This window comes from Populus alba, chromosome 18, assembly GCF_005239225.2.
Source record: "Populus alba chromosome 18, ASM523922v2, whole genome shotgun sequence".
Lineage (NCBI taxonomy): Eukaryota > Viridiplantae > Streptophyta > Magnoliopsida > Malpighiales > Salicaceae > Populus > Populus alba.
The window spans coordinates 1,402,986-1,417,867 of record NC_133301.1 but is presented as its reverse complement, the minus strand read 5'-3'; the positions used below and the strand labels follow the sequence as shown (position 1 = coordinate 1,417,867).

General features: G+C 33.1%; 2 protein-coding genes across 8 annotated transcripts; both read left to right on the top strand.

The window, feature by feature from the left end:
• Positions 1–1,648: 1,648 nt before the first annotated feature.
• Positions 1,649–5,808, top strand: LOC140954177 (putative F-box protein PP2-B12). 3 transcript variants are annotated; one of them, XR_004687989.2, is made up of 5 exons: positions 1,650–2,045; positions 2,718–2,836; positions 2,917–3,380; positions 3,667–4,727; positions 5,153–5,808. XR_004687989.2 is itself a non-coding variant. In XM_073406122.1 (4 exons), exons 1-4 carry the CDS (start codon positions 1,758–1,760, stop codon positions 3,531–3,533), a joined length of 918 nt encoding a protein of 305 aa, XP_073262223.1. In that variant the 5' UTR covers positions 1,649–1,757; the 3' UTR covers positions 3,534–3,640. The 3 variants fall into 3 exon arrangements, 2 of the variants coding, with proteins under 2 accessions (XP_073262223.1, XP_073262224.1); XM_073406122.1 differs by lacking the exons at positions 3,667–4,727; positions 5,153–5,808 and adding an exon at positions 3,487–3,640 and having other exon boundaries at positions 1,649–2,045; XM_073406123.1 differs by lacking the exon at positions 5,153–5,808 and having other exon boundaries at positions 3,667–4,817.
• A 2,486-nt stretch (positions 5,809–8,294) lies between these two features.
• Positions 8,295–14,236, top strand: LOC118051147 (F-box protein PP2-B11). 5 transcript variants are annotated; one of them, XR_004687995.2, is made up of 9 exons: positions 8,295–8,923; positions 9,596–9,714; positions 9,795–10,237; positions 10,524–10,736; positions 11,251–11,583; positions 12,530–12,750; positions 13,050–13,214; positions 13,482–13,586; positions 13,690–14,236. XR_004687995.2 is itself a non-coding variant. In XM_073406124.1 (4 exons), exons 1-4 carry the CDS (start codon positions 8,636–8,638, stop codon positions 10,544–10,546), a joined length of 873 nt encoding a protein of 290 aa, XP_073262225.1. In that variant the 5' UTR covers positions 8,295–8,635; the 3' UTR covers positions 10,547–10,903. The 5 variants fall into 5 exon arrangements, 1 of the variants encoding a protein (XP_073262225.1); XR_004687994.2 differs by having other exon boundaries at positions 11,238–11,583; XR_012168597.1 differs by lacking the exon at positions 12,530–12,750 and having other exon boundaries at positions 11,238–11,583.
• Positions 14,237–14,882: the final 646 nt, after the last annotated feature.

The window sequence follows — 14,882 nt, the reverse complement described above, 5'->3', positions numbered from 1 at the left end:
TATTGTTACTTTACAACTTCATGCACGTTACTAGCAGTAGAAGTTGACCTAACCATCCTTTCTACTATGATTTCGTGATGAATAAATGGTTCTTCATGTGTATACTAACATAAGTAATCCTCTATTAATCCTTTATGTAGAAGATACATTGTTACAACATATGAACTTTTTATTTTTATACTTCTGTATAGACACCTATACCGTCTCCACTAATATTTCTTGTAATAGATTTTGCGAAATTAATAAAACTCTAAACCCCATTATAACAATCCATCATCCACAATACTTGAGATGAATCTTGATATATCTATGAACGATCATTTATGACTTATATCGAATATATATATAAAATAATGATGACAACATATATTAATTAATTACATTACGTAAATAAATTTGCAAAAATATTGGTTTAGCTTAAGATTATCCAACTTACTTTCAAACTTTTCTTAAATATTCAATTATCAATTATCTACGTACATATACATTTATATACATTAATTTACAAAAATTACAACTCAATAATAAAATTGACAAAGTATAAAACAAACTCGTTAAATAAATCATTATTTATTTCATCACAACACACCTAAGTTGGTAATTCAACTTAAGTTTCAACAATTTAAAAAACAAATACAATTTTATAAAATCTAAAAAAAACCATAACATGTACAAAATTATAAATCCATATAACAAGTTTGTTTGAGAAAAAAACAATAAAATAAGTAAACATTCAAACAAAATACATATACTAAAAAACATTCAATAATAAAATTGATATTTTAAAATTGTGTTAAAATTAAAGAAAGGTAGATGTACTTATTTAAAATGAAAAATCTACAATAAATCAAAACACAAATGTTGTGACTAGAAAAGCTAAAGAAGGATGAATTGCGTTGAAATGAGGGGGGATGTTTGGGTTTAGGGACTGGTTGTTTGCAGTGGGGGAGGGGTTTGTTTAGATGCAAAGAGAAAGAAGAAAGAGAAATAAGGGAGGGAAGAGTCGATGACCAGGTCATATATTAAATATTACTGACGGAACAATTTCGTCTGTAAATTTATCGGCAATTCTATTGATATAATAGACACGTCATTGTATGGACATCCTAGTTTGAATCCTATTGTAATTCTGTTGGAAAACTCGTTCACAAAAACTTACATGTCATCATGTTGATTTGTTGTTCAGAATTCTTTATATTCTAACTGTGATTCTTTCAATATATATTGATAGAATATTTTTGTCGGTATAAATTGATAGGGTTAGCAATGAAAAAAATTCGGTTAGTAAATATCACCATAAAATATCGATGGAAGAAAACCATAGGTGATTTCGTTTGTATTTGTTGATTTTCTAGTAGTGGTAGAAATGGTTTTGTAATATATATATATAACATTATCTTTTTATTTTTATTTTTATTGTAATAAAAAATATATCAAAAAAAAATCTTTAAATTGTTTTTATTCTAAAACAACAATTAAAATTATAAAAAAGTAAAAAAACAACTTATCTAACATATCCGGATTATTTTTTGGGCAGATTTAAGATAGTGTTTTTTTAAAATATCTTTTATTTAAAAAAATATTTTATTTTTATTTTTTAACATCTACTTATCAAAATAATAATAATAATAAAAATAATAATTTGTAAAACAAATAATAATAAATTTGGGGAAACTGCACCGCTGTGCCAAACCGACACTTTCCTCTCCAAGATATACTCGCAGCGAGCAGAAAGGATTTGATTCTTGCATACCAAAATGGAAAGATCAGGAGAATTGCATTTAAATGAGCTGCCGGAGGGATGCATAGCGAACGTACTGTCCTTTACTGCTCCCCTGGACGTTGCCCGGCTCTCAGCTGTCTCTCCCATGTTCAAGTCGGCCGCCATATCCGACGTTGTATGGGAGAGGTTCTTGCCTAGCGATCTTGAGTCTGTCCTTTCCACTTCCCCTGATGGTTCACTCCTGCTGGCATCTGTTTCATCCAAAAGGGAACTGTATTTTAGCCTTTGTGACAATCCAATCCTTGTTGACAATGGGAGAAAGGTCAGAACAAAATTCCCTTTTTATTTTTGTATAGGCCCCTTTGTGTTTGACAGTCTCCGCTTGATTGGATTGCTTTTAATTTGCTAAATTTCATCCATTAACTTTGTTCAAAGTCTTTGTTGGACCCTTGGACTTTGAGGCTATTTTTTATTCTTTGATAGAAATTAAAAGGGTTTTGAAGTTTCCTAAATTCAAAAATCTGTGATTTTTTCTTATAAACTAGAATAGTGTTGAGGGTTTTCTGTACACCTTAAGATTTTCTGGTCAAGTGACAAAAGTTATACCTCAATACTTCCAGCAGTTACTCTTTGTGATTGTTTGATGCAAGTCCTCCTTTAGATTTCCTGTAATCATCAATGTAACTTCTATCTTAGTTATGAGGTACATTTAAAAATAATTTCAGCATGTGTGTTGATGTCCCTTGATTTTCATGGCCTTTTTGAGTTGCATTTTGTCTGAAAAAATTAAATCAAAATAATTTTAGCATGTATTTGATGCACATTAGACAGCTGTAAATAATGGGACAAGGCTGTCACATTGGAGAGATGAAAATGCAATTTTGTATGGGACAGGTGAAGAAGTTGTTTTGCCTCTTGTCCTCCAATCCCATGTCCCAAGCTCTATGTGACTGAGTTGATATGTCTAATAGTGTGCTGCTCTTTGATTGGATAGAGCTTTTCATTGGAAAAAAAGAGTGGGAAGAAATGTTACATGCTATCTGCAATGGACCTCGTGATTACATGGAGCGATACTCCTCAATATTGGAAATGGAATTCTAATCCAGCATCCAGGTTTGTCTTTTATTTTTTTTCCTTTTTCAGTTTTATGTTTCTGTGCTTATGATATTTAAATGTTGATGGTTCACCTACAGGTTTCCAGAAGTGGCTGAGCTTATTAAAGTTTGTTGGCTTGAAATCCGTGGCAAAATCAATACTAGTATGCTCTCCCCATCAATATTGTACACAGCAAACCTTGTCTTCAAGTTCTCTATAGAAGCTTATGGATTGGATGACCAGCCAGTTGAGGTTGCAATGAAACTGGATGGAGACAAGATTTGTGCGCATTCTGTTTGCTGGAATGCAGAAAGGAGAGGGCAGCAATTCCATACTGCAAGAAGGCCAGTTGATTTTTTTAGCTGCAGAAGATCTATACCTGCCAGAGAAAGTGATGGACATTATCCAAAGAAAAGAGGAGATGGGTGGTTGGAGATTGAACTGGGTGACTTCTTGTGCACGGAAGGGGAAGATGGAGAGCTGGAAACGAGAGTTTTTGATGGCACCAATTATTGGAAACATGGACTAATTGTTGAAGGGATTGAGATCAGACCAAAAGAAGGTAACTAGATAAGCAACTGTTTTCATATTCTATTAATAATTTTATCATTCTTCACATTGTAGTGGGTAGATTATCTTTATTGCATCACTATCTAAAGCTTTTGCAGCTGATCTATTGCAAAGCTATGTAGGAGGATTCAGAGAAGATTTATAGCAATTCTTATTGATGCAACGTATAAATGTTTAGTGATTATATAATTTGGATCTCATGATTATGTTGTTCATTTCATTTTAAATTATATCGTTCAACAAATTGCTTCACATCACTTGTTTCTCTCTTGGTGCAGTAGGGGCTAGTCCAAGCAGTTGAAGATACACAGGATGGATTTCTTCATCTGTAGAGGCATGTTTGTTATGAGAAGTGGATTCAGTTGTACAAGTTTCCAACCATACTGTTGATTTGAAACTAGAACCACAAAAGGAGCAAAGTTTCTCTGTTCAAATAATGTACAAGTCTGTATTCAAAACTATCCAGTGTGTATATAGTTTGAATCCAAAAGGTATGTAATAATTTGAATGGGGCCATTGCTTTGCCGAAATCTTTCTAGTCTAGCTGAGGTTTCAAACACAGTTTATTTCGTCATGGAAAGCGATCAATGGATTTAAATAAAGAGAATTTACTATAAACCTATACTAGCCATGTGGCCTAGCTGTATGTTTGTTTGAATTATGCTCTGGTTGAAGAACAAACTTGGAACGTTTCATGTATAGATAGATAAATTCTTGTCACTTCCTCATTCCTTTTGTTTCCCTTATCAAAATTTTAGTGTAGAAGTACAGCATCTTGCTAACTATCCATAATGACATGCTCTATAAGGCCAGATGCTGCCATTCCTAGAACTTTTGGGGTTGTCAGAGGTTTTTCGGATATAATCAACATTTTCCAGCACTTTATGCCCACAACATAATGAAGGACAGATTTGGAAAGTTGTTTCCAATTTTCTACGCGTCTTGGAATTGTAGCTATCTTGCTGTGCATTTACTTATCGATGGTTTGCTAGGTTTTGTTAACAGGTTTTACCACATTTGTGACATTACTGATATGTACAAGGGACTTGATGACCAAGTAGAAGTCACCATGGGACTTGTTGGAGAACTACTAGTTGGAATGCAGCACCATGGTGGTGAAACTGTAAAACATAAGAAGGCCCATTGGTTCATCCACAGCTGAAAGAAAGTGATGGACATTATCCAAGGGAAAGAGGAGATGGATGGTTGGAGATTGAGTTGGGTGACTTCTTTACCAAGGAACGGGAAGATGGAGAACTGGAGATGAAAGTTTTTGATAGTACTAGTCATTGGAAAGCTGGTTTTACTGTTGAAGGGATTGAGATCAGACCAAAAGAGGGTAAATAGATAAGCTAGATTTTTCACTTTCTATTGATATTTCCTCGTGTTTACACATTCTAGTGGGCAAATCAGTAGTAATCTTAATTAATTGCATAAATGTCATGAGCTTTTTCTGGTGTAATTTCAAAGATAAATCAGTTTTTCTTCTGCATTTCATTTCTTGAGCATGTCCCTTTTTTGTTCCTATTGATAATATTGAATCTCTTACATACCTTTAGTATGTGGTAGATTCTATGAAGTTTATGCCAAGATATTTTGTCAACTGCTTTCGGACTTTAAAAAAAACACTAAATCAGTGCTTTTAGGATATGTTTTCCCTTGTCCAGACACCTTTAGGAGATATTGTGCAGGGCTTGGCATAGAAATTTGATTGCTCTCGTAGAAAATGAAATCTTATTTACACTACATTGTTTATGTCAATAGGCGAGATCTGCTTGCTTATGATGATGAGATTAAGGAGTTGAGGATACGTGTGGAGAGGCTTGAAGAGATGGCAAACAGAAACAAAAAAGAGAAGGTGGTTTATGAGTCTGCTATGAGAAAATTAAACAAGACTCGCATAGCTTTGGCCAAAGCTGAGGCTGCTAAAGCATCTGCATCGAATGCTTTTACCGGTAGAGAAAAAGAGAAGAAATGGCTGAAGTTTTGAGGCCATAATGCTATACATTGTTGTGCAGTTCAAACTACAAAATTGAGCGTGTATGATTACCTCGAACCCTAAAGGTACCCCTTTGAATTGGCCGTAGCTTTGCAGGGATCACAAGGAGTCAAGCCAAGGTTTCAACAACAATCTTATTTTCCCAGAAAGCAATCTAGTGGATTCAGATCAAGATTTTCACTTTTTAAACTTGCACTATACCTTCTGCTCCTACCTGCAGTTCGAGTTATAATCCAGCGAAAAATCCCATTGCAGTTGCCATATATGGCCGGATAAATCTCGTCATGACTTCTTTATATGCTTTATGTTAACTATCCAATATAGCCGGCAGCCGGCAACACTGAAACTCGATTTTATATGGGTTGCCAGAGGTGACAAATAGCTTATTTGCTCTGTGCAATAAAAGGATTGATTTTCGCCATTGTTTCAAACTTTATATTACACTGCTAGATTAATATATTGAATGGTTACGTTTAAATTTCCTGCTGATCGGCCAACAAGAAGCCCAACTATTTGTAAGAAATCACTTTCTAATTTTCTTAAACACTACTCTAATTTCAACTTTATGATAGATACAACAAGGAAAAGAAGTCCAGGGCAGAATGCTTATGATCAAAGATTGAGTTATTTTTATGTTTTCTTAATAATATGATCGTATTTTTGTTAAATCTGGATAATTATGTGGACATAATTTAGCACACCATAATGATAATAATTTATTTATTATTTTATTACTTTTATCCCATTCAAATTATTGAATTCAAAACTAACGGTAGGATTGGGAACAAGAACAGTGATTCAAATCCTGTTATTGGATCATCCTGACTTGATAAGCATTTTTTTTATTTTATATTTGATGAAAAACATATGTATATAATTTTTGAAATGATTATTCTAATTCATATACATACATACATACATATATATATATAATATATTTTTTTTTTTTATGTTTTATATAGATTAACTTTATTTTTTTAAAGAGATACTAAAAGTGAATTACGCAAGAGATGAGTGTGTTTTCTAATTTTTTATGAAACTTGTAACCTGTTCTCATTTTTTATGAATTAAATAATTGGATCCCTCTAATTTTAAATTAAAAAAATTAATTTTGGTTTAAAATTTTATTTTTTTTAAATTTTTTTTTAGTTTCCAGTATTAAATGATTTTATTTGATGAGAAAAATATAACAACCTTAAGCTTACATACATGAGGAAAGATTTTTGTTGTTAGATTGATTTCATAATGTTTATTAAAAAAAAATGAGGTTTATCAAGAAAACATATGTTTTTATATTTTGGATAAACAAATGGTTGAAATATGATTAGTAAAAAAAAACTTTAGGCATGATTTTTAAGGCATTACAATAGCAAACTTAGATTTTTTTAAAATATAGAATGCATCATTTGACATTTATGTTTTTAAAAATAAGTGATGTTAAAACATATTATTTACCTTACATGCAATAAAAAAAAACTAATCTTAGGACCTTACTGAATGGTTTAGGTGTGCTGGCCTAGCTTCTGAGGCCTAGTAACTTCGTAGTTTTTTTATATAAATTTATTTTTTAATTAATAAATTTTTAATATTTTTTTCAAATTATCTTTTTAATCTATATTTAAATTAATACTCATTATATCTTTTATATATTTTTTTTATTTAGCCTCTTCTAAATTTTTTATATAAATAAGCTTTATTTAATAAATATATATATATATATATATATACTTAATTTATTTGAGATTAGATATATATTTAAGATTTATCTGTGCACAAAAACAGGTTGAAAAAGTTTGGATATATAATTTTTGTTTTTTAAAAATATTCAACTTATGATGAATTGCGAGTCGAGTAGATGGGGATACACAGTGTAAAATGCAATCATTGTTGACTCACTGTGCACCGTGTTGATGACTCACTGTGCACATATAATTTAATTGCTGCGCTTTCTCCTCTCCCCGCCACCATAATTCCACGGCAAGCAGAAAAGATTTGATCGGAAAATGGAAATGAGGAGTGGTAGAGTAGTAGGAGGCGTTACGTTGAATGATCTACCAGAGAGGTGCGTGGCAAACGTACTCTCCTTATCCAACTCCTCAGGACGGATGCCGGCTCTCTGCTGTCTCTCCCATTTTCAAGCTGGCCGCCGAATCTGACGTTGTTTGGCAGAGTTTCCTGCCTAACGATCTTGAATCCATCCTGTCTACTGCCCTTGATGGTTCTCTCCTCCTGTCGTCTGCTTCTTCCAAAAAAGAAGTCTACTTCAGTCTCTGCGACAATCCCATCATTGTTGGCCATGGGAGAAAGGTTAAGTTCCTTTTTTTTTTTTTTCTTTTTTTAATTCAGTTTGTTTCCTTTGAATGTTTTTTTTTACACGTCCATTTGTGTTTTATTTATTGAATAGCCTTTTATTTGATTAAAAAATTTTCTTGATCCAATTTCTACTAGATCAGTTGATAATTGATATATTCGTTAATCAATTTAAAATGATCAAGCGCATTTGCATTAAGAGTTTTTGCTGGGTAATTTATTTCTTATCATTTTTTAGTCAATATTTGCAGATGAATTAAAGTAGGTATAATAGATACGTCATTGTATCGACATCCTAGTTTGAATCTTATTATAATTTTGTTGGTGAAATTCTTTATATTTTGACTGTGATTTTTTTGATAAATAATAATAAAATATTTTTGTCGGTATAAATTGACGAAGCTAGCAATGAAAGAAATTTGAATAGTAAATATTATCATAAAATATCAACAGAAGAAAACCATAGATAATTCTATTTGTATTCATTAATTTTCTAGTAGTGGTGAAAAATGGTTTTGTAATATATATATATATATATATATATATATATATAACTTATCTCTTTATTTCTATTTTTATTGTAATAAAAAATATACTGAAAAAAAATCTTTAAATTGTTTTTATTCTAAAACAATAATTAAAATTATAAAAAAAGTTAAAAAACAACTTATCTAACATATGCGGATTATTTTTTGGGCAGATTTAAGATAGTGTTTTTTAAAATATTTTTTATTTAAAAAAATATTAAAAAATATTTTATTTTTATTTTTTAAATTTATTTTTAACATCTACTTATCAAAATAATAATAATAAAATTAATAATTTGCAAAACAAATAATAATAAATTTGGCGAAACTGCACCGCTGTGCCAAACCGACACTTTCCACTCCAAGATATACTTACAGCGAGCAGAAAGGATTTAATTCTTGCATACCAAAATGGAAAGATCAGGAGAATTGCATTTAAATGAGCTGCCGGAGGGATGCATAGCGAACGTACTGTCCTTTACTGCTCCCCTGGACGTTGCCCGTCTCTCAGCTGTCTCTCCCATGTTCAAGTCGGCCGCCATATCCGACGTTGTATGGGAGAGGTTCTTGCCTAGCGATCTTGAGTCTGTCCTTTCCACTTCCCCTGATGGTTCACTCCTGCTGGCATCTGTTTCATCCAAAAGGGAACTGTATTTTAGCCTTTGTGACAATCCAATCCTTGTTGACAATGGGAGAAAGGTAAGAACAAAATTCCCTTTTTATTTTTGTATAGGCCCCTTTGTGTTTGACAGTCTCTGCTTGATTGGATTGCTTATAATTTGCTAAATTTCATCCATTAACTTTGTTCCAAGTCTTTGTTGGACCCTTTGACTTTGAGGCTACTTTTTATTCTTTGATAGAAATTAAAAGGGTTTTGAAGTTTCCTAAATTCAAAAATCTGTGATTTTTTCTTATAAACTAGAATAGTGTTGAGGGTTTTCTGTACACCTTAAGATTTTCTGGTCAAGTGACAAAAGTTATACCTCAATACTTCCAGCAGTTACTCTTTGTGATTGTTTGATGCGAGTCCTCCCTTAGATTTCCTGTAATGATCAATGTAACTTCTATCTTAGTTATGAGGTACATTTCAAAATAATTTCAGCATGTGCGTTGATGTCCCTTGATTTTCATGGCCCTTTTGAGTTGTATTTTGTCTGAAAAAATTAAATCAAAATAATTTTAGCATGTATTCGATGCACCTTAGACGGCTGTAAATAATGGGACAAGGCTGTCACATTGGAGAGATGAAAATGACATTTTGTATGGGACAGGTGAAGAAGTTGTTTTGCCTGTTGTCCTCCAATCTCATGTCCCAAGCTCTATGTGACTGAGTTGATATGTCTAATAGTGTGCTGCTCTTTGATTGGATAGAGCTTTTCATTGGAAAAAAAGAGTGGGAAGAAATGTTACATGCTATCTGCAATGGACCTCGTGATTAGATGGAGCGATAGTCCTCATTATTGGAAATGGAATTCTAATCCAGCATCCAGGTTTTTCTTTTATTTTTTTTCGTTTTTCAGTTTTATGTTTCTGTGCTTATGATATTTAAATGTTGATGGTTCACCTACAGGTTTCCAGAAGTGGCTGAGCTTATTAAAGTTTCTTGGCTTGAAATCCGTGGCAAATTCAATACTAGTATGCTCTCCCCATCAATATTGTACACAGCAAACCTTGTCTTCAAGTTCTCTATTTCTGCTTATGGATTGGTTGACCAGCCAGTTGAGGTTGCAATGAAACTGGATGGAGACAAGATTTGTGAGCATTCTGTTAGCTGGAATGCAGAAAGGAGGCCAGTTGATTTTTTTATCTATAGCTGCAGAAGATCTATACCTGCCAGAGAAAGTGATGGACATTATCCAAAGAAAAGAGGAGATGGGTGGTTAGAGATTGAACTGGGTGACTTCTTGTGCACGGAAGGGGAAGATGGAGAGCTGGAAATGAGAGTTTTTGACGGCATCAATTATTGGAAACATGGACTAATTGTCGAAGGGATTGAGATCAGACCAAAAGAAGGTAACTAGATAAGCAAATGTTTTCATATTCTATTAATAATTTTATCATTCTTCACATTGTAGTGGGTAGATTATCTTTATTGCATCACTATCTAAAGCTTTTGCAGCTGATCTATTGCAAAGCTATGTAGGAGGATTCAGAGAAGATTTATAGCAATTCTTATTGATGCAACGTATAAATGTTTAGTGATTATATAATTTGGATCTCATGATTACATTGTTCATTTCATTTTAAATTATATCGTTCAACAAATTGCTTCACATCACTTGTTTCTCTCTTGGTGCAGTAGGGGCTAGTCCAAGCAGTTGAAGATACACAGGATGGATTTCTTCATCTGAAGAGGCATGTTTGTTATGAGAAGTGGATTCAGTTGTACAAGTTTCCAACCATACTGTTGATTTGAAACTAGAACCACAAAAGGAGCAAAGTTTCTCTGTTCAAATAATGTATAAGTCTGTATTCAAAACTATCCAGTGTGTATATAGTTTGAATCCAAAAGGTAAGTAATAATTTGAATGGGGCCATTGCTTTGCCGAAATCTTTCTAGTCTAGCTGAGGTTTCAAACACAGTTTATTTCGTCATGGAAAGCGATCAATGGATTTAAATAAAGAGAATTTACTATAAACCTATACTAGCCATGTGGCCTAGTTGTATGTTTGTTTGAATTATGCTCTGGTTAAAGAACAAACTTGCAACGTTTCATGTATAGATAGATAAATTCTTGTCACTTCCTCATTCCTTTTGTTTCCCTTATCAGAATTTTAGTGTAGAAGTACAGCATCTTGTTAACTATCCATAATGACATGCTCTATAAGGCCAGATGCTGCCATTCCTAGAACTTTTGGGGTTGTCAGAGGTTTTTCAGATATAATCAACTTTTTCCAGCACTGTATGCCCACAACATAGTAAAGGACAGATTTGGAAAGTTGTTTCTAATTTTCTACGCGTCTTGGAATTGTAGCTATCTTGCTGTGCATTTGCTTATCGATGGTTTGCTAGGTTTTGTTCACAGGTTTTACCACATTTGTGACATTACTAATATGTACAAGGGACTTGATGACCAAGTAGAAGTCGCCATGGGACTTGTTGGAGAACTACTAGTTGGAATGCAGCACCATGGTGGTGAAACTGTAAACATAAGAATGCCCATTGGTTCATCCACAGCTGAAAGAAAGTGATGGACATTATCCAAGGGAAAGAGGAGATGGATGGTTGGAGATTGAGTTGGGTGACTTCTTTACCAAGGAACGGGAAGATGGAGAACTGGAGATGAAAGTTTTTGATAGTACTAGTCATTGGAAAGCTGGTTTTACTGTTGAAGGGATTGAGATCAGGCCAAAAGAGGGTAAATAGATAAGCAAGATTTTTCACATTCTATTGATATTTCCTCGTGTTTACACATTCTAGTAGGCAAGTCAGTAGTAATCTTAATTAATTGCATAAATGTCATGAGCTTTTTCTGGTGTAATTTCAAAGCTAAATCAGTTTCTCCTTCTGCATTTCATTTCTTGAGCATTTCCCTTTTTTTGTTCCTATTGATAATATTGAATCTCTTACATACCTTTAGTATGTGGTAGATTCTATGAAGTTTATGCCAAGATATTTTGTCAACTGCTTTTTTTAAAAAAAACACTAAATCAGTGCTTTTAGGATATATTTTCCATGTCCAGATTTTGGAGATATTGTGCAGGGCTTGTCATAGAAATTTGAATGCTCTCGTAGAAAATGAAATCTTATTTACACTACATTGATTTATGTCTTTCAACTTTGAATTTTACAAGTATTTATATACTGACATGGAATGGTGTTGATAAGTGATACATGGTTATTCAGGTACAAGATCACATGAGAAATATAAAAGAGATAAATATTGCATAATCATTCACATGATTTCAGTTGATTAAAGAAGATTGTGATTTGATTAGATGATTATGACTTGAAGATTTCAGATTGATAAGGTAGCGATTAGTTATTCTTACCGTTAATTACTGTTTTGAAACAAAAGAGATGGAGATAATAGAGATAAATAAGAGATGTTTTATGTTTATTCTATTAAAAAAAAAACAAAAATTCATTTTAATCAAATATATTTCTAGTTTTCCTTACTAAAAAGTTTATTTTCCGTGAGAAAGTACTCTAAATAGATTGTTCTTTTATATATTGATATATTTTCATGTTTTATATTTTGTTAAAAACAGATAAGAAGAAGTAATAACAATTTGCTGCACTGAATTTATAATTTATATCTTCCATCAAAGATTATCTTCGCTAATTGAGCCTATAATGCACAGGTCTTGCTTGATTCAATGAAGATTTCATCCTATTCTGATAACCATATGAAAAGAAAATTAGCTCTCTGTCTTTCCTCATCACCTTCATCCAAAGAAAAAAAAATCAGAACACACTTCTGTTTGTCTCTATACTTATGGCCAAGCGGAGGTTTCAAAGATCAAGTAGAAAAAAAGAGTGAAGACCCTAGACAATAAGAAGCCATCAAGAAGTCACCACGTAGGTAAATCTGTTCTGGTGCCAATATTTGTCAAATTGTGCTTCCTGTGTATGTATAAAATCTAAATACAAAAACCTTTATTTATTATTATAAAGTAGAAGTTCAGACTAGGCACTTAGGGTGTGTTTTGGCACCACCATTTTATGTAAAATTATTTTTTTTTGTTTTAAATTAATTTGCTATGGTGTTTTCTGATTTTTTTTTTTATATGCTAATATTAAAAATAAATTTTTTAAAAATAATAAAATATTATTACGATGTGTTTTCAAGTAAAAAAATGTCCTTTTCGTGGCGGCATGCAGGCTGTCTATTGTCTCTCCATTGTTGATGCCCTTTGGGAGAGATTCCTGCCCCGTGATCATCAATCTATCCTCTCCGAATCTGATAGTCCTCTGTTGATTTCTTCCAAGAAACAACTCTATCTCAGCCTCGGTGGCAATCCTATCCTCATTGTGGATGGTAAAAAGGTATCGTTTTCATCCCATTCCCAAATTTGGCAACATATTAAGTGACCCAAATTTCCAAAACAAATAGAGTAGATAGGATTGTACAAGAAGATCAGACTATGTTGTCAAATTGAAGAGCCGGGATACAATTCTTGGTTGTCTTCTATCTATCTTATGTCATGTACTGAAGTTTATCAGAGTATTTGGATTTACTAGAGGATTAGGATCTTTATGGTTTTACTACAGGGATTGTTATCTAATTGTGCCTTTTTTGTGTGCATGAAATAGAGCTTTTCGTTGGAGAAAAAGATATCTGCTCTCACCATGGGATCTCGGAATTGCATGGGGTGATGCTCCTGAATATTGGGGATGGACTTCTGATCCTGGATCAAGGTTTCTCTTCTTCTCATCCTGATGACTTTCCATGATATATTTTCTGTTTTCTGCTTTTGTGGCGTGGATACAAATTCAATTTCATGATTTCGAGCACCTACAGGTTTTCCGAGGTGACTCACCTTCTTTGTGTATGCTGGCTTGAAATCAGTATCAAGATCTATACAAGCATGCTAGCTATCACCAGCAACATTGTACACAACACACCTTGTCTTCAACCTCTCCGTAGAAGCCCTTGGTAACCAGCCAATACAGGTCACTGTGGGAATCATTGGTGGTGAAAAGCATACACTAACCTTTCGTTGGCATGCAGAGAGACAGCCGCGGTGGCGACACCGAAGTCCAAGAAGGCCTATAATTGGTTCGTCTGCTGCTGAAAGTAATTGGAATTATCCAAAGGAAAGAGGAGATGGATGGTCGGAGATTGAAATGGGTGTTCTTACCAAGGAAGGGGAAGAAGAAGAGCTGGAAACGTGGGTTGATTGTCGAAGGGATTGAGATCAGACCAGAAGAGGGTACCTAGACGAGCAACAGTTTTCACATTTTACTGATCATGTCCGCATTGTAGTGTTCATATCAGTAACAATGTTTTGCATAATTTCATAGCTTAGCTTTTCCTGCTCTAATTTCATAGCTTAATTTTCTGGACATTTCCTGTTTTTCCATTGATGATATCGATAGAGGTGGCAAATTAAGCATCACTCAAAATATAATCCTAAGCATAGTTATAAGATACAAATTCAAGACTAATTCAAAAGTCAACTTACTTAAATTCAGGTTTTGAGGTTCATTCGATAATGAGTTGATCTGGAATTTGACCTAAAATATATTTAAATTAAATTAAATTAAAATTAATTTAGTTAAATTTGATTGATTTCATAAATTAATTAACGACCCAATTAACTGGTAAAAACTGGGGTGAAACCTAGTTTGATTTCATGCAAGCAGAGTTGGCAATGCACTCCGCACCTCTTGGACCTGTTAGTGACAAAATCCCCTGCCATGGGCACTATCACATGGCAATTTCTTTGTTGAACAAGTAACACGTGGCACAATCAGCCATGATACAAGGAGAGATCCATACGAGGGTGGCCGGTGGCACCGTCTCTGACCCAGATTATATTTTTCTAATCAAAAGTAACCACATTATAATAATATATAGCTTTTAGGTATAGAGTAAATGATAATAAGGTGAAAAATAATTTTTAAAAGTGTTTTTTAATTTAAAATATTTTTTAAAAAATTTATTTTTAAAATCAACACATTAAAATTATTAAAAAAAAAACACATACAAAA